The sequence below is a fragment of the Cataglyphis hispanica genome, chromosome 12 (assembly GCF_021464435.1).
Source record: "Cataglyphis hispanica isolate Lineage 1 chromosome 12, ULB_Chis1_1.0, whole genome shotgun sequence".
Taxonomy (NCBI): Eukaryota; Metazoa; Arthropoda; class Insecta; order Hymenoptera; family Formicidae; genus Cataglyphis; species Cataglyphis hispanica.
Genome location: NC_065965.1, coordinates 2,838,975 through 2,859,876, shown reverse-complemented (window position 1 = coordinate 2,859,876; position 20,902 = coordinate 2,838,975). Strand labels below are relative to the sequence as shown.

Genomic DNA, 20,902 nt, shown 5'->3' with positions numbered 1-20,902 from the left:
GTAACTCTTCTCTGTCTTTCTTTCTCTATTTCTCTCTCTCTCTCTCTCTCTCTCCCTCTCTCCTTTTCCTCTTCCTTTCTTCTCTATTAAATTTTATTAAAGTTTATTAATTTTGAAGTTAACTAATTTTAATTACGGAAATTAATCTATATACACTGGCCTTTTTAAATAAAACTTTAAATAAATATCTTAAACATAAATTAAAATTTAGACAAACAAACAGTGACAAATAACGAAAAAATTATCTACAAACTTCTAGCAAAAAGAATATCATTTCATATCTTAGTTCTAGTCTCTAGGCAATAATTACTGACAAATTGTGAGTGTCGTATCATGAAACGATTTTATATATATATATGTAACACATTATTTATAAGCTTTTTATTATAAAATTCAAACATGTAAAATATTATTTCAGACTGGAGTTGGATACCATCTTTAGAATAATCTAGAATATTTTTAAAATAAATATCCGTTATTGTAACATTCGAGGTTTTATTGAAAAAAAAGTGTAAAAGTCCGAAATTGTACATATATAATACAAATAAATGCTAGGACGCAAAAATAAATTATCTAAAGAAACATTATTACTATATACACATGGGTTTTTTATAATTATAATTATTTATAACAGTATTAAAAATATTAGTAAATATATTATTAAGTATTTCTTTATTTCCTTTTTGTTACTTTCTTTTAATTTATTTGTATTTTAAATACTTTAATAGAATTTATTTCAAGAAAAATGTTGCATTATTATTTGATATCTGTGACCAATATCTTATTTAAAAAAATGCCAAGGAAAATTATTAACAAAATTTATCTTTAATTTCATTGAGTATTGCCTTTATACACATATAAGAATTTTAAAAGTAAATTATAAAATTATATATTAGAATTTATTTCTGAGTCAAAAATGTTTATTTCTCGAAGCTTATTGACAAAAATATTAAGTCAATAAAAATTAAATTGTATCAAACGTCAAGCAAATCAAGTTCGGCATGGAAATATCATTATTTCAAATTTATTTTCTTGTAACTTTTTTACTTCTTTCTCTTCATCTTCGTATTCGCTTTTTTTTATTATTGTTTACTTTTTTTTTCTTTCGTTCGTATGATCAAGAACCTCGATGCTCACAGAAGTATAAACGGTCAAAGTCCCAGGATACCCTTTGTTCCTCAAACGTCCGTAAAAGTTGGCACCGAACGATTTTGCTGTAGATTGAATTTTGTTGGCGGCCGTAGTAGTTGGCCGCGACCATTGTCACTGCAGATTGCATTGAACCGAATCAATGTAGTCACACGTGCGTGGTGGACTTGAAAAAATGTGCCTTGGAAAAAAGTTGTTGCATTCAATGACAAAAATTATTTGATTGGAATGAAGAACTAACTTTTACGACAATATAAAAAAAGACATTGTAACAGTATATTTCTAATATACATTTACATTAAACTTATTTAAATATTATCATATTTCTTATTAAATTTTGTATCGTTGTTTTATGATAAACGTCGTTTTACTGATAAACATTTAATTAAAGAAGACATGACACAAAAATATTATTTTTTTAAATAAATAACACAATTATATATATATATATATAACAAACAAATTTTAATTTTTATATACAAATAAATTATTAAATATATCAAAAGTGTGTGTATATTTTTATTAATTATATCAATATAATATCAGTATTATATCAATATAATAACTTTAACAATTTAGATTTTAATATGTATATAATGCGCGTTTGCTGCTGCTGTTTTTATATTTCACTGTTACTTTGCATAGCCCGTACCATCTACTTTACGATTCGCGAATTAAATTGATAGATTATATTTATCACATTTTTATTTATTGCAGCAGATTATCTTGGATTTATCGTCAATTTTATACTTAATTATAATCTGGTGAGAATAATACAAATTTATCTCGTTTTCCTTTTTATTTAAATTTCTTTACGCGATAATGTGAATAATCTACTCTCAGTTTACGTTAGATCACTTTATTCGTGCATTTTATGAAGATAACATGAACAATTTAATTTCAAATTGGATTCGCCCGTGCTTTCGTTATTTTTCATTATTTTAACCGTAATTGAAACTCTTGTGATTACAATGTCCTTTTATCGTGCGTTTTCAGTGCAGAATCGCAACTCATTTTGATACCCGTGCCTTGCCAAAACTCATTAACGATGTTATTTTACGTCATATTCATTAATAAATCTGATATGTTGTAGAAATAATACTCTCACGTATTGGTACGTTTATTTAAAATGATACATTTTGATACATTTATTCAAATTATAATCATATTTATTATATTTTATATTTATATTTGTTTTTTTTTTACTTATTGTAAATTATACTTATTGTTTCCCTGATGACGTAAATAATCAAGAAATAAGAAAAGATATATGCGATTTAAAGGTAAGAATTAAAAGATCAGTTTTAGTTTATACTATAATTTATTACTTTTAACAAGTGTGCTTTTTTTTCTGTGTATGTGTATCGCGTGTTGATGTGTCTCGCGTATTTTTCGCGCTCTCTTAAGTATGTATAGATATTGCCTTCAGTACATACAGCATTTTTTTAAATGTTTTCTTTTGTCGCAGCTTATAATCAGCAAATTAAAGATTTTTTTTTTTTCTTAAATCTATGCCCTGTATAGACCATTGGTGATAATAAATAAGAAATCCATAAGAAAAACAGCATTCGATCTCACGCACCGACATAACACGCGCGCACGTTTTATTTTATTATGTCACATATAATATACCATATATATTTTTTCATTTTATAACATTATAGCATTTCAACACTTTCATCCTCGAAAGACAACGTGCCAACATTATCGTTTTGCAAACAGAAATGGAAAGTTTCCGTAATTCAGATTCTATTGGGAATTGTCAGAAACTTCGTCGTATCTTGCACGCACACACATCGCGCGCGCGCACAACACACACGAACGCAATCGTGCTTCCTCAATTAGACGTATATTTACATAGATATACAGTACTACATTGCCTTATTTTCGTAAATTATGATATCGTTTCACGCATCACACATCGCACAAAATACATATATATATATATATATATATATATATATATATATATATATATATATATATTGGTGCACGTCATCATATACACGTGTTTCGCATATGTACAGAAGGAAAAAAAGTATCAGGTTAGAAAAATACAGCCATCTTATTCAGAATAGTAAGAAATTTCTAATATCTTTCGAAATCTCACGCTACGTAACAGAAGACTAGGCTTATTTCTTTGCTTTTTTCCCATCTCTCTCTCTCTCTCTCTCTCTCTTTCTTCTCTGTCTTTTTTTGTTCCGAAATATATTTAATTACATTTCATATTTATAGTCAAAATCATTTAAATTTTACACGTGATTTTTGACATACAAGCCTTGAACATCATCTTTTTGAATTACCCATATTCTCGTTTGTGAATTTAAAGCTTAAAGCATAATCATAATTGATACTTGCCTTAGTGTCTTGACCTTTGATAGTAAGACTCAGAATAATCAGATAACTATATGTAAATATATATAAATATGTTTAATGTGATGCTAAACAGAAATGAGAGTATGGGTCTCAAGGTCGGATGTGAATACAAGAATTTCGTAGATTACGTATCCCAATTCCTTACATTATTATGCTTGCACTTGTCCTCTATGCCTGTACTTCATTAGTGAAGGAAAGCGTGAAAACTTCGTTAATTAAGAAGCGATCGACTTCACCGGGAAACCTCTTTACTCTTTTATGACAATGCTAAGTGGCACATGGTGCGATTTACGAAGGTAAAGGCGAGATAAACGGTCTCCGTAGAAGAGGATGAATCACAATCAGTCAAAGAGAGTCGGTGAAGTTTTCTCAGTTAAAATTATGAAGGGATTTAAACTTCACAGCCGGTTTGCGCGGATTTATTGTGGTCGAAGCGACTTAAATAGGTTTCATTTCTTCGAAAGTTTACATAAATTAAAAGACTTATCCGAATTAAAAGCTGCGGCCTTTAAGCCAAACGACTTTGCTTTCGGTATTAAATATATTTCAGCGAAATGTTTCTTGTAATCTATCCCGAGAGATTTTAGAATTATCGTAATGCGGATATTATCTTGCGCGTTCAAGTAAATCGCTATCTCGTCTTGCAGAAGAAAAATAGCCAACGAAACTAAGCAAGTAATCAATAAAGTAAAATATAAGATTGCAAGAAATTTTAATCGCGGTAATCAATGACACTCTTTTTCGAAAAGACTGAGACTTTGCAGATTCATTATTTTTGTCTTATCATTGTTTCAAATCAAAATGTACACAGCGCGTGTTATACGAAATATCAAAACAAAAAAAGGATTATGACGGACTAAAATAAAAATATTGTATTATAAAATATCATATCTTGACACTAATGATTTATTTGATATAACAGTATAAAAAATTTAGCTTGCAGAGCAATTTTTTATTTTGCGAAACAACTGACATAAAAAAACTCACCGATCACGACAAATAATTCGATTCTGCGGTTAAACGTTTGTCAAGCTCAAATTCGTGTCATTTATCGCGAGCGACGGAATCGTTCGAGCTTACGCGCAGGTAACGTACGCAAAGCTCTTTCACCTAAATCAAGTAGAAACCTTGCCGTAAACCGCGCCATGTGTAACACGAAGCTATATGTAACGATAGGATTGACGGTATCGCTCGTAATACTCGTAGAATATTTACAAATATACATTGGAAGCTTAAAAGTTACCACCATACAGCATTTAAAAACCCATAGAGTAAAAAGCTTTGATTGTAAATGTTATTGCAACAACACTGGACACACGCATAATGGATATCAAACCCAACAATCGCGATTAGTATCTAATAATTTTCTCACAACGCTTCGGACCTTGCAAACGTTTGCAGTCTAGATTGATTTAAACCTGCATTGTTTTAAATATCTATTGTTCTACGAAAATCTTACAAGGAGAGAATAAAAAGAAAATACGCTAGATATACATAAAAAATATTTTTTTGTAATTGTATTAATAGTTTCTAGAAATAAAAGCGTGAATATAAATAAAACCACCAAATATTGATAGATCAATATTTTTATAAAGTAAGACATTATTTTTTCATTTTCTTGGAATCTTTTATTTTTTTCTCATCAATTTAAACACAGTTAAGTTTTTATTCTGCTCTAATGTAATATAAGCTTAGCGAGCTTTGCCAATAAGCGCCAACCAAATTAAAAAATTAAAGTTTTAAATAATAAATTTTATCTTACGACAAAAACAATTAATCAATTATTCGGCAGTTTTATTTGATTTTACTCTTACTTCTGAAACTATTTTTCAATATTATTCTTACAATTTTTGAAATTTTTTATGTATACTTTGCGTATATTTTTACCAGCATAAAATTTATTATGTGGAAAATGTGTGATCTCTGGATTAAAAATAAATATTATTTTAGAACATGTATGTGTGTCACTTTTGTCGAAAAATTCGGACTACATGTAGACTAAATGTATAACGCCGAAAAAACATTTTTATGACTCAAATCTTTACAAATCTTTGAAAAAAAAGAGTAAAATTATTGAATTTATTATTTTGTAAAAATAAATATATAATAATTAATTTTAACGTTTGAAAAGATAATATATTTATAATATTTATACATGTGTGTGTATGTATAATGTTATAACGTAGAAAAAGGAGACGCGCAGGATTGCTTGCACATATAAACATTATAAACATTATTAATAATTATTGTTTTAATATAGTACAAGCACAATGTATGTCAAGTAATGCAATTGTGGATGCGGTTTTAGAAATAAAATCGTTGTGCGTCCCGACATATATCAATATGTACAATACATCGCAACATATGTCGCGTTGCCATTGCGGTTAGAGGATTCAGCTCGGTCTCTGTGAGATTGAAATCAAAAAATAATAAACATCACTTTTAGCATGATGGATTTCGAGATTTTGAAATTAAGAGTGCCGATTTTATTCAAAGTAGTCGCAATAAAATGCTTGCATAAGAAAAGTATTGTTAGGTTATTGATTAAGGAATTTTTGTATTTCTGAAAATATTTAATTGACAAACACATTTGATGTAAAAAGTTTCTAGATGAATAAAAATAATATCGCTTTTGACATTCACATATGAACACAATTATATTCGGCTGATTGATTCTGTGTATTTGACGTTTCAGATATTATTTCATCTCTTTATAATCTATTATCACTTTTCTAGAACAATTTAATATTAAAGAAGTGTAAAACATTACCATGTTACAGAATATAATTCTCATTATGTAATTTATAAGTTTCTATTATTCGATATTATTATTTACTTTATATTTTGTTAATACAACATTCTGTAACATCAATGCATTTTTTTAAAGAAATTAAGCGGTATTATACGCTCATATCTCTCAGATATGCATTAATCATTTTACTTAGATCTGAGACCCGAGGCAATCACTGTACTTCCAACGGAAACGAGATTTGAGATGTTCATATTACATCGACTAAATATTAGTTGAAATGTGAACTTCGTGATTGCGGTGGAGATCGTAAACTCTGCACAAGTTAATCAAATATGAGACAGATTATATTTTATGTTTCTGCGCGCCTCTCTCGCATAACAATGAGACTCGAAATGTTTAGCTTTCTTTTCCAGATCAAAACTAGTTCAATTTTTAATGTAACAGATACAAGAAACTATGTTTTATATTAAATCTAAACAATTTTTATTATAAAGATAAATATAGATATTATTTTTAAAATATGCATAAAATTATTAAATAATTATTTAACTTTAAACCCTGTTTTTCTATGATTTTCACAAATATTAAAAATAAAAAAAAATATATGTTTATTTAATATTTTGCAACATTTTATAATATATATATATATATATATATATATATATATATATATATATATATATATATATATACTTAATTGTGGAAGACGATATATTTTTGCCACAGCAAAATTTTAACAGACGTCAAATTTAAAAAAGAAAAATAAATTAAATACTTTAGAGAAATTTCTTCTTCTGGTCAATCCTATCAAGCGATACCCAATGATTGAATGTAATAGATTAGTTTGCCATCATATGTATAATGCGTGGAAACGCATTTTGAAAATTGATGTGGAGACAGGTATTGCTCCGTGTAACTCGTACTGATATGTTTGGTAATTCGGTCACGACCAACTTTATGCTTGACCGCAAACAGAGGACCCGAAGGATCGTCGAAACTTAGAACACGTACGTGGTACGCGATGTCGCGAGAAACTACTCGACACAACTCTCGATTTAGCCTTTGAACAAAAACTTTTCGTAGAATGTGATATAAAATCTGATAATGAATTCCATGTGTGTTCTCCTTTCATTGCAGTTCACCTGCCTGCTTTTAAATTGATTTCTTTGTTATTATTTTTTTTTTAATAAAATATAATGTAACAGCTCTCTTTAAGAATCTATCAATTTTGTCCACACCAACTCTGTTCTTTACAAGAGAAAATTAACATAACAAAAATTTGAAATTAAACATTATTAGACCGTAAATTGTGATATTGTGTGTTGTGCTCGAACAAATCGTGAAATCAAAAATTCTGTTTTCAATCTTCGTGTATATCATTGTCATTGTTCCAAGATCACCTGATTATTCATACGATTCATAGCTGGTACAATACGCGACAAATTCTACATATCAAAACGTTGAAGCGGAACAAGTTTCGAAATTTTACCGTCCGATCGAGCCCGTATTATGCTTGCGAATAAAACTTGCAACTGTGAGTGTTGTGTATTAAACGCGTAAAATTATTTATATATATGTCAAAGGTTCTCAATTTTTGCACACATTTGCTTTTTACATTTATTATCTATCTATTCATTGTTTGTTATATGAATACTTTGCAGATGAGTGAGAGAAACATAGTGCTTTATAGTTCTTCGAAAAATATTAATAAACAGAATCAAAAATAAGAATATTTATAATACATTAGTTTAATTAATATAATTAGAATTAATAATTAAAACACATAATATAAAATTATTAAAGGAATATTAGTATGTAAATTTGCCAGTTTTTTATTTATATCTATATGCATATATCTTGTAATAATTTAACAAATCTATATTTAAAAGATATGCGCAGTTTTAATGTAATATATGAGATTCATTGTTCCTCTACAAAGTATTTAATAGTTGCTTCATTAAAAAAATATAGAATACAAATAAAAATAATCAAGGATTTTAGTAAGATCTACATTAATGTTTTCTTTGCTTAGATTATAGATATTTTTATAATAAATGAAATATACATAAAAAATTTTTATGAAAACGTTAAATTGAGAAACCCTGAGATGCTCATATACATACATAAATATCGCGAGACCAACCTTGAATTTTTCAATGCATATTAAAAACTTTTTCGAAAGACGATTCAATAGTAAATTTTTATCTATTTTCTGATAAAAATACTCATGAAAGTAGAAATTGTTTTAAAAAAATTAAATAAATTTATTTCCTTCTAAATATTCTGACGCCCCGAAAAATACATTCTCGATGCATTAATGCACAAGCTTTAATTAGTGAGCTTCTATTGTAATTTAAAAAACGATTATTCTTTAACATTTAATAATAAGCTCATTAAGAAGCTTTTAAACTAGTGTTTACAAGGTTTGCTGCTTCCAAAAATTAATCTTCCTCTACGATGTCCTAAAGCTTCTGCCCCTGTTTGGCGTCACCCTGTATATCGTTGAAGGAACGGCATAAGTTCATTTATATCGTGTATGTATATGTGTAATCTCTCTCCCTCTTTCTATGCGTGTGTGTACCGAAGTATAAATACAGATAGTTACACTGTGACGCGAGAATATGTATAGCATGTACCTATGTATCGTCGTACAAACGGCGGTCTCGGTTGCTTTTGCTTTGAGCGAAAAAATATTGCTATACCTTACGTTCTACGTTAATACTGTCATGGCGCACTTAATTATTCACGGAGACGTATAGCGTGTGTACGTGTAATATATGCTAACGTAATAAATAGCCCTCCAACAGCTTTAATCCTCCGCGCTCTCGGATCTTCATTATTATCTGCTTTCGCGAAATAATCTTCAAGGGGAGTTCGCCTTCATATGCGAACGCGATTATTATTATCTTAATAGCTAGTCTGCCGAGTCCTTCGAGTGCCGCGTAAGCGCTTTTGGCTTGCGATTTGTACAGATTGCCTAAAATTCTTGCTATAATTTCGCGCGGTGTTTTATTTCGCGAAGCTTCACTTAGCAAAATTGTTTGAGCTATTCGTGCTAGAATTTAGCTCTATTGTTGGTGCACGTGTATACCAGTGCACGTTTGCAGTCCCCAGCACGCCACGATAGTTCGATATCACAGTGCACACATTCACGCACGTGGACGCGATGATTCGTTGTTGCATTCGATAGCAACAAATTTACTAGCGAATAATTTTCGCTGTCTGATTGCGTGTCAATTTTAATCAAGTGAAATATTCTGACCAATTCTGTTTTTGAGGAATTTCATTTTCTCTCAAGCGTACATGTGATAAACGATTTTTATTTTTTTTATTTAAAAAAAAAACAACATGTATGCAAAACTAAATAATTAAATTTTTTTTAAATGTATGCATATATATATATATATATATATATATATATATATATATATATATGTAAGAAAAATATAAGCTTTAATAGAGAAAATTTTTTATTCCTATATATTTTTTATATTATAATATATTTCTAATCTTTATAAATTATTTTCATGAAATAATACGGCTCACATGACGCTCGTCGAAAATAATACCTGCGTTCATTTTTGCGTCGAATATATTTTCTAAATTTCTGAAAATGTTTCATGAAATGTTCAGCTTTTCTCTTTCACTTGGAAACGATCGACGCGCAACGGAATGCGAAAACCGATACGCAAACGCAGCTGCTACAGTTTCAAATACAAGAACAACAGTACCTGTTGCGAGTTTATTGAGAAAGCCTATAGTCTCGTTGTTACATCACAAGTACGACGATTCACACCGAGTCACGTTTGTCGTTTCCGTATCTCTTCTTAAAGAGGTGCAAATCGCTCACTTACACACTGATCAGCTTGCGGAAGGCCTTACGGAATTCGGGGTTGAACACAGTGTATATTACAGGATTCACGAAGCTGTTCATGTAGCCCAACCAGGAAGTGACGATGAAGGCTGTGACACCAGGCTGACAAACCTTCGTCAGCTTCGTGCAAATTGCATCCATGATGTTGCAAGTGAAGAAGGGTACCCAGCATATTAGAAAGACGCCTATGACATATATTGCATTAATAAAGATATGAAATTAAATTAGTGAAAAAAGTGATATGCGATTAATAATCGTTATTTTCTTTTTTTTTTTAATATAATATTTTGATTATTATTATTTTTTCATAAACAAGTGTTTATACGACCAAACTGGCAATTTATTGTTTGATTATTATATCACGACGTTTCGACCATATGGTTTTGGTCCTTATCAAGTGAAAGTTATAATTAAAAAGTAGAAAGAGAAAAATCGAAATGTCAAACTGTTTGACATTTCGATTTTTCTCTTTCTACTTTTTAATTATAACTTTCACTTGATAAGGACCAAAACCATATGGTCGAAACGTCGTGATATAATAATCAAACAATAAATTGCCAGTTTGGTCGTATAAACACTTGTTTATTAATTTATTTACTGGCGACATTTTTAAAATTAAACATAATATTATTTTTTCATCTTTTATAGATTTATCCATATATCATATTTTATATTAACATTTATAACTAATTTATTAATGATAAGGATAATAATTATAAAAAAAAAACTCCTAAAACCGATTAAATCGTCACCGCACATGTAATCTTTTGGTAGTTTCTTAAAACCGCTTTAAATCACTTTAAATTTAATCTTTCTATTCGACTATAAATTCAGTCTTTTACACGTGCAATTTATCTTTTCCATTTTTTTTCGTTTTGCCTTTAACTCGCAAGCCCAAGCTTATCAATAATAGATGCAGGGTAAGTTGATTATTAATTCAGCGAAAGAAATGCGAGTAACCCACCTAACACGATCGCCAACGTTTTCGTGGCCTTACGTTCCTTCTTAGCCGAGCTCTTCTCTCTTTTTTTCTTACTGGCTTTGTTGGCTTTATATATCGTGAACCTTGACCCGGACGACGCGTTCTTCCGGTCCTTCTTGCCGGAGGACGACAGCACGCTGGGCGTTCTGGCGAGCTGGAGCGGCAAAAGCGAGCCGGCGCTCTTTAGCCGCTTCAGTTCCTGCTTGTTCGCACCACTATTGTTGCCGTTCTTCTTCGTCTGCGTCGCGGAGGAAACGCTGGTCGCGCCACGAGGAGGCGGCGGCGACGACGAGGTTGACGAGGATGGTGGACCCGAGGTGATTCGCGGATTCGGGCTAGGACTGGAATTCGTCTCGAGCGCCTCGTGGATCATCGTGCTACTCGCCGCGCCGTCATAGCCGCCGGAATCGTTTCGCTGTACATTAGGTGCCCCGGTCAGCTGGGCCTGCGCTACCGCACTGAAACGACAACTGCGATTCGAGTGTCAGAAAGTGACTCGATATTCACCGGCTGCAATTAACTTTTAATCTACTTTACGATTTTATTAATTTATATTGCTGCCTAAATAAGTCTGGGGATTTCAATATGTCAAATGCAGAAATATAGAAACTGCGTAAAGCAAAAATGAAAAGCTATTAAGCTGGCGCAAACATTAAATCGCGCTAATTTTATTTAATATAACTTGTTTTTTTATTGTTATTAGCCATATGACTATACTTGTTATATTTTATATTACGCTTGCTTGTTCTATAATATTTTCTACACAATGCTGTTTTATATAATTTTTATTATTTATTGATAGCTGTTGGTAATTATTGAAAATATTCTAGATTTGTGAATATTTGATAATAATACATTTCTGCATTTTGAGGAGATAATCATGATACTTATTAGTTGACACAATTTTTGATATTTTACTACTTTAGTATGCTATATTTGGAATACGAGAATATTTAAAAAAAAAAACATTTTTCACGGAGACCCGGATTATGTAGCATCTGAATCAGGAGTCATATTAAAAGTTTTTATTAAAATTTGCATGCAAGTGATAACAGATCTTACATCTCTCAGAAACAAGAATACAAAAGGGACAAATTGGTTTAAGTAAATAACTTTTTATTTTTTATGTAAATTATATAAAACAGAAACTTCTTAATTATTTTCTTACATAATTTACTAAATATTTTAATATAAATTATTGTTTTATATATGTTAAAATAATTGTATGATATTAAAATAATAAACCGCGTACAACCCGTTGCTTTTCATCGTGTGTAAGTCATTTATAATGCCATGTTAAATTATCTTTAAAATAATTCTCTAAATTATCACAATACAAGACTCTTTGTTAACCACTAAAATTTCTGTTTATCCACAATTCTATGTATACACGTGTATAAATACTTCGTATATTTAACAGAAAATCCCACGCGTGGCAAAATAAATCTTATTATCATTCACAATCGAGTATTAAAAATACAAATAATTACAGTTAATTAATAATAGTAAAATGCTTGTGAAATTGATTGGCCCGTTTTCCGAAAGATATCTCTCTCTTTCTCCATTTTTCTGTCTCTTTCTCTCTAACAAATAGTTAGAATGCAAATTGTTCAGGCCGGTACAAAGGGACTGTCTATCGCGATTAGTCGGCGAACTTCCGGATTACTATCGGAGCGACGAGTTTCCATTAAACGAGTACTTTACACGGGCTTTACGCGGGCTTTATACAAAGTGTTTGGAAATAGAGAGGCACGCGAACGCTCGCAGACCAAGTGGCCATCATTGTACCGCAACCGTAAAGAGAACGAAGAAATTGAATGGACCGCGAGATCACCCGCTTTTTGCCACTCGTCCCATTGTATTTCTCGCACATCCGCGAAAAGATCCGTGAATTTTTTTTACTTTACTCAATTGCCCGGTCCTCTTAAACTTTCGAACGTTCAACTTGTCGTTGTAAAAATCGTGATTTTCTATCAAAGTTTTTCGATTCGATAAAATTGTCCTGAATTTTGTTCGCCTTTCTACTCGTTATGTGAGACAAATTATCCGAGAAGTGCTTCTATAATGTAAGATATTAATAAAATATTTTGTTTTAGAGTGCGTATACGCGCAAAAATGTATTTTAATAAAATATAATTAGTGAATTCTTGAAAAAACCTATTTATTTTTTTCGTAAAAAATTCAAAATTGCTTTATAATTTACTTTATTACAAAACTTGAAAGTTACTGTTACATGTCTATAAAATAATTGTCAAAATTAAATCTGCATACCAAATGACTATGTTTATTTAGTAAATAATAAAGTTATTAATTGCAAAAAAAGTAATTACAGCTATTTACGCAAAAGCAAATGTAAAATTAAAATCTATATTTATAAATAATTATTTGTAGAATCTATCTATTGTAAGGAATCAAAAATAAGAATAACTTTAAATGTGAAAGATATGTTATTTATATAAGTATATTAATATATATTATTTGTGAGAGACATATACACAAACATTGCTATTTATTCAAATTATTTCTTTATATATATTAGGGCCAATCATTGATGCTACAAAGTAGATGCAGTGTAATAAATTATCATTTGCTAATTACGCATTTTACGATATTGAATAAAGATTGAAAACCGTGTAAATCCTTTTCATCTTGTACCATTACTGCAAAGAAATATACGTTAACGATCTTGAAAGAAAGTTAGCGTCTCAGAAATGATGCATTCTTTCGTCTCTTATGATAAGCATGGCAAGTCGCGTCGCGTAACAATATGACAATACGATTCGATATCCGATAGTTGAAAGAAAATTCCGACATCCTTCTTTTGCTCGTGGCAAGACGAATGAAAGGAAGATATGATGAAATTCTTACGCTGCTTCCTCGACGACCGTGGCTAAAAAGAATTCCGTGCTCTTGTCGTTGGAGATGACGACGACGGGATCGAGGGGCGTCTCGTCCTCGTCCTCGTTGCTGCCGGAAGCGGTGTTCGTGGGTTCCTCGATCCCAGGAGCCACCAGGGCGGCCGCCCCCAGCGCCGTTTCCGCAAACCTTGCCACAGAATACCCACTACGTGATCTTAGTCAAAAGCCTCTAGAAAAGCCTCTACACCTATCATGCACTTCCTTGTTTTTCCGGCATCCCTCAGCATTAATCCGGCAAGTAGCGTATCTACCATGCACAAAGCGATGACACGCTTTTTGACAGCACCTGCAAGATCCTGAGTGACAGAGCGTCGCTGTTTCTCTTTTATGGCGGAAATCTCAACGATTGCTGTTTATTCTTAACTTGCTATGAAACAACGATCAAATTCGAAATATTTGTAATAAATATTCAAGTTTTGTATTTCTTTTTTCTCTTTTATCTAATATTTAAACAAGAAAATTTTAAGAAGAAAGAATTATATCAAAATATTTAAAAAAAAGAAAAACGAAAATTAATGCAACCTCTGTTGTTCTAATTTATCTAATTGCAAATTATAATATATAATATGAACGTCTTGGTTAATAAAATCTCCGATATCTTTTTGCCAAATAATGTAATAACTTATATTAAACATGTAATTTGCTTCTAATATAACATTTATATATCTAATATTACATTTACATATGTATTTATGTATTATGCATACACTATTGTGTTAATTTTCCAACAGCTTTTAGCGTGCATTAATGCGCACTAATGCATTTAACCGAAATTCACGATTGTAAGTTTTTCTTCATAAAATATTCAAATTTGAAAATTTTATTAAATTAAATATTCTCTAAATGTGTGCTATTGCCAGAACTTCAGCTGTTTGACTAATGCAGAATTGCGTTACAATGTTTAATGCTTTTAAATTCATGCAGAGAATTCGTTTTGCATTGCAAAACAATTTCTACATTTAGCAGAAGAATACGATTTGGGTCTGCCGTCATAAGTTTTATTAACACTCCTATCTCTTTTGTAAGCTAAAAGTTTTTCTGCTAAATTTTGCATTACTAAAATTTTAAAAAAAGATGATTGAAATCTGCGATTTACTTTCAACATCAAGCGATACATTCAACGATTGCTTAAAACATGATACAGCATTTTCTTTAAATTGTAAATTTTCTGCATACATAAGACACATATTCATGCATAAATGAATCTCCTGCGAGAAAATACTTCCCTATGTTAAAGAATCTATATTTATATTTAAATATACAAATTTATTGCACAAATGGATTCGCACTTGTAATCCGAATAAATTTCAGAGTAAAAGGGGTTGCAAATTGAGATACTAAATTTTTATAAATTATTGAAAAAAAAATAAAAAGATTATTAAGAGATATTCATATATTTACATTTTCTCTCTTATATAAGAAAGTAATAAAAAAAAACAGTAAGTAAAGATTATGCAATTTTAAATAAAATAAAGGATCTTTATTAATTTCCATTTAATGATCAACACAAGTAATTTCAACTTTGTGTCATCATATGGAATAATTATATTAATTATAATAATTACTGGGATAAATCCAATAAAAGTCTTATGTATATACATAAAGATAGCCTCGGGATAAGATATGTGTGCCGCGCCAACAGAATTCACGAATTAAATTGCCAAGATAAATATCACAAAATTTCAATGCTCTTAGCCAAATCTCAGTTTGTGTGATAACAAAGTCGATAAAGGGACAACGTGGCCGGCGTGGGTGCTCATAGGGGGATTAACCGAGATGTCGGATTATGTCAGATACATTGCACCCCAGAGAGATACCAAAATATGTATAAAGTTAGCGGATTGCGATTGCAACTATAAACATCTAACAAGTCTAATTTATCAACGGCATCTGTGTGTGAAAATATCATGCATCACATTGTAAATGCGAGATTTCCATCATAATTAAAGCTACTAACAATAAGCAACAAACTAAAGAAGTTAATTCTTCTGGAGATGAATTATTGTTAGTTTTTATCCGTTAACAACCAAGCGCAAAAATATATTTAAGTATAAATTATTTATGAATCCGCCTATAAGAAAATAATGTAAAATAAAATAATAATTTTGTTTTAAAATATATGCAATGCTCTTATGTAAAAGTCTGTAAAATTTTTAAAACTATTTAGTTCAAAAAAAAAAAAAAAAAATTGTCGCAAATAATTAAATATCTTTATACACTATTATAGCACTATTTGGTGGAAAAATAAAAATAAAAGATTAATTTGAAAGTTAATTCTATTATATAATTAAAGCTATTCAAGTTAATTAATTGATATTATTAAAATAAATCGATTAATATATAAAATTTTTATTTTTTTATTGTAATATAAAGTTTCTATTGTAATATATTTCTATTATAATATAATGTCAATATTATTGACATTTTACGATACAGAACAAAGAATCATAATTGATACTATTTCTGCATTTTAACTTAGATTGGCTTTATAATGATATTAATAAACAATAGCTCTGTTTTTCAGCTGCTTTTTCCAAGTATATAAGCACGTGCTTTCTCTATGTTTAAACGCTTAAATACTTAAATTTTCTGTGCTCTTCGTTGGCAAGTAAACAGGAGTTTGTATCGGGAAGTTTCGAATCTTTACGATATACTCTCGTTGGAGATCTCAAGTACTTAACGAAGTACTTAAATATTTTTTGAAAATCTTCTTGGTTAACTAAAGATATTGGATACTTACGAACGTATATGTCTATTAAGCTCTGTGGCTCTATATAAATTGTTAAAAAAAAAAAACACTTTACCGCGTCTCTTTTCCATCTCTCTACAAATTAAGCAAAACTTACTTTGTGTGGTTAAGTTTTCTTGAATAAAACTTTAATTGAATATCTATGCCTGAATACACGATTTTTTAATTTTCAATATTAAATATCTTTTTATCTATTATAGAAGAGAGTATTTTAAAACTCCTTTAAAGTAAAAATCAATCATTTTAATCGAAATTGAAAAACTTGTTATACATCACTATAAAATTCAATTTTTATTGAAATTTTTTAATCTAACATTGAAGCAATTATTATTTTTTAAATTAAAAATTTTATAATATTTATAATACGTATAAATAATTGTATGTTTTAGATATGATTTTTTTCATGTTTTATGTATCGATTCGTAAGTGTGAAAATATGATAAAAATTAAAAAATGTTCACATAGAATATGTATTTTATATTTCTATAATGTTATTATACCGCGCGCGTTGAACTTTGCAAAGAAAATAATCCTTGAATTTAGGATTTGCAAATAACTTTATTTCGATGCATTGATAAATAATTGCATATAAATAAACATGAATATACTGTCATTCCAGTTATATATCACGCACAATAGTTATATGAATCTTATACAATCACGGATATTTATTTTGCATACTGACAGTAAAATATCTATTGCTGTTTCAATTATATTGCACTTAAACAGTTGCATTATTTTTAATTTCATTAAAACACAGAACAATTATTGCTATAATGGCCATTTATTTTAATAAAATAAATTATAATAATCTACATAAAAAATTAAATTTATTTTTTTGTTCATAACATGTAATATTTATTCAAGTCTTGTTATTCTAATGTGCGATTAATCTTCAAACTTTTAATTTTCGCAATTTTTGTACATGTATTAATCAAATCTTTCTTGTCATCAGCATTATAAATGTCAAATGTTGATAAAGGATATTTTTCCCGATAACATAAATTTTAACATGAGGTGTAACAAAGAAGGAGCAAGAAAGATGTAACGAGATGCATATTTTGAAAGATGCAAGCAAAAAGGCTGGCGATTAAACCGCGTGGAAGTAATTGGCTATTCAAGACGGAGCCGGCCTCGTCAGTATGGCGGAAATGAAAGCACGTGCGAGAGGAGGTGCGCGACAGAAGCGAATTATCTAGGGATGCCCGAGATTAACCTTCGGCCATGCCGTTCCTCGGCTTGCGCTCTGTTAGCTGGCGCCAATCTCTACGAGAAATTGTCTCGTTGGAATGCAAGTCTTACGCGGTCGTGAAAATTGAAAAGAATCATCGCGCATTGAGCTCTAAGTGGAAGGAGGCAGCCTCCTATCCTCGCGCTTATCATGCCAGCAAACGGGCCGGATAAGAGGGCACATGAATAAATTTTCTCTCGCGCTCTTTTTCCGCGGGACAATTTGTTGCGGATTTGGAAATCGCACGAATCAATCCTGATTAGATCTGTTATATAGAATGTGCTTTCAACTTTTTTACTCAATTTCGAGACAATTTATTCTCAGCAAAATTGTATGCCATAAAAGTCATCATTTATCTTTCCAATTTTTAGCATTACATGTTTTTGTAACTACTTTCTTTCAAAAATTATATTTAAGATTGTTTTATTTTCAAACTTTAATATTACGCAAAAGTTTTGTCTTTCAAAGTTTTTGAAAAGTTAATTTAAATCAATTGCTTACAAAAAATAGAAAGACATATATCTACATCGCAAAGAAAAATTAGTTTATAAACATTTATATAAAAAATAGTATATTTCTATATGTGAGCAGCGTTATATTTATATATCTTATAGTATATATTTCTATACAATGTGATAAGAAATACACATTCACATGTGTGAATAATATATTATATATACATATTAAAAAAATAATTGTACATTTGTTGGGTATGACATATAATGACAACTGTTAGTGCTAAGATAAAAGAAAATTCGACGATCTAATAAATTTGTTTAAGTAGTAAGTCTACAAATTCAACAACAACAAAAAAGTGAAAGAACACACAAGTTGAAAATTCAAGAAGAATTAAAAATCCAAGAATTGACCTAAGCTGGCACAAGGGAACTGTAATTCAAGGATACAAGGAAAGTACATGTGTTTTCTTTCATGAAACATTTATAAATCGTATTTTGTTTAATTTTTTAAAGTTTGAGATTGCAGTTTATATCAGAAGATATAAGCAAAAGCAAGAAAACAGACATTTCTTTAATTTTGCATGTTATAAAGTATTAAAATTTACTTTTATTCATTAAATTTTAATGCAAACTATATTAAAATCTATTTTTTATCACATAAAAACAAAAATATGCCAGAATAAGATAGCAAAAGATTATATACATATATATGTGTGTGCGTGTACGTGTATGTATGTAAGTATGATATGTGAATGTATATATATTTACATGCGTCACGTGCAAAACAGCAGTTTTATTAAAAATGTAAAAGATACAGCATAACAGACTAACTAACACATTTTCCATATATATGGTAAATGAAAGGTACATTTCAAATTAAAACAAATTATGTTTGATTCTTTGAATTGTTTAACATCATTACAGAAACAATTTCAAAATTAATGTAAAAGTCAGATCCTAATTTTCTTTCTCTCTTTCCCTCTTTCTAGTTTTAAATAAAGGACACTTAATTGCAAAATTAAATATGCATAAATTAATTATAGAATATTACAAAAATTTATTCTGCTGTAACTTCTACACACAGTATAATAAGATAATAAATATTTAACGAGTGTTTTACAATCAAGTACTTACCTACGCGTGTGTGCGATATTTTCAATAATACTCCCCGGTTTTATATCGCCTAAATTCGGTTTCCTGCTAGCACGTGCCCTTCTCGCTCTGTTTCGCAGAGCCTGAAACGATCAATTGAAAACCTACATTGTGATATAAATCAGACGAGGGGTTGCAAACGCAAGACGTAAACGTATAACATAAATCTTTGCGTGAGATTCTCGCAGATAACATTCGAGACGCGTTATCGAGCACCTATCTACAGTTAACGAGATTTATTTTGACAGCTTTACGAAAGAAAATCTTTCGCTAAAGCATTATAATATTTTGTTGTCGATTTAGCTGCATTGAGGAGAGTTTAGTTTCTCTTGTAAGTTTAAAAGAAGGATTATATATATATATATATATATATATATATATATTTCTTTATATAATACATACTTCTTTACAACAAGAAAAAATATAATTGAACTTATATTTTTTTCTTTTTTATGATAATGCAGTGCTGCATAAATCACAAAACTAATCAACACGTAAACTATTACATATTCCATATTTGTCTTACGATTATTTGTATGATTTCTTAAAAAAATTTAAATATAATTAAAATAAAATTTATAATATAAATTTATATCAAGATTAATAGAAGAAATATATGTGTGATTGCAAAATTTTATTTTTTACTAAAATTTGCTAGATTTTTTCTGAAAATTCAGAAAACTTTGTATATATTTTTATTCTCTATCAAAATTTATTTTTTATGTTTTTAAAAAATTTCATAAAGTTTAGCTTCAAAAAATTTGCAATAATATCATCAAAGATGCGTTCATACAATGTGAACACATGATATCGCACAAATGATGTGGTCACATTATATTGAAAACAGAAGTCTTGTATCAATATTATTACGGCATTTCACATACATTATCCACGTGCAATTGCCACAAGCATGAAATTAACAGTCCAATCAAAATATTCTATGCGCTATAAATGTGGAAATTATCCGACTACTTGTATTTATGATCAACCGCAATATAATAACCGTTGTTATAAACCACAAGACACTTTGTTCGAATGATATTCGATATTCGCGCTAGAAATTAACTGTACAAAATTGGAATACTATTTTTATTGAAATACAAAATATTCAATAGATAAAATCAATTTTATATATAAATACTTAAGTTGCCGCGTAGTCATATTATATAATCATACAATAGTTATATTATTATAATCCCGACATATTCATAATCCAGATAATTCTGATATGACATATTACGATTCTTATACATTATTATAT

At 29.5% G+C, this 20,902-nt stretch overlaps 1 protein-coding gene across 1 annotated transcript in view; it reads right to left on the bottom strand.

Annotated features, from left to right (window-relative positions):
* Window positions 1-9,852: 9,852 nt before the first annotated feature.
* Window positions 9,853-20,902, bottom strand: part of LOC126853269 (dopamine D2-like receptor) — a 183,955-nt gene continuing 172,905 nt past the window's right edge. Inside the window, exons 5-8 of the mRNA XM_050598868.1 lie at window positions 19,624-19,724; window positions 14,002-14,178; window positions 11,116-11,603; window positions 9,853-10,336 (exon numbers count right to left, since the gene is read on the bottom strand). Coding sequence (XP_050454825.1) covers window positions 10,128-10,336; window positions 11,116-11,603; window positions 14,002-14,178; window positions 19,624-19,724 — 975 coding nt within the window. The 3' untranslated portion in view covers window positions 9,853-10,127. The remainder of the gene's footprint in view (window positions 10,337-11,115; window positions 11,604-14,001; window positions 14,179-19,623; window positions 19,725-20,902) is intronic.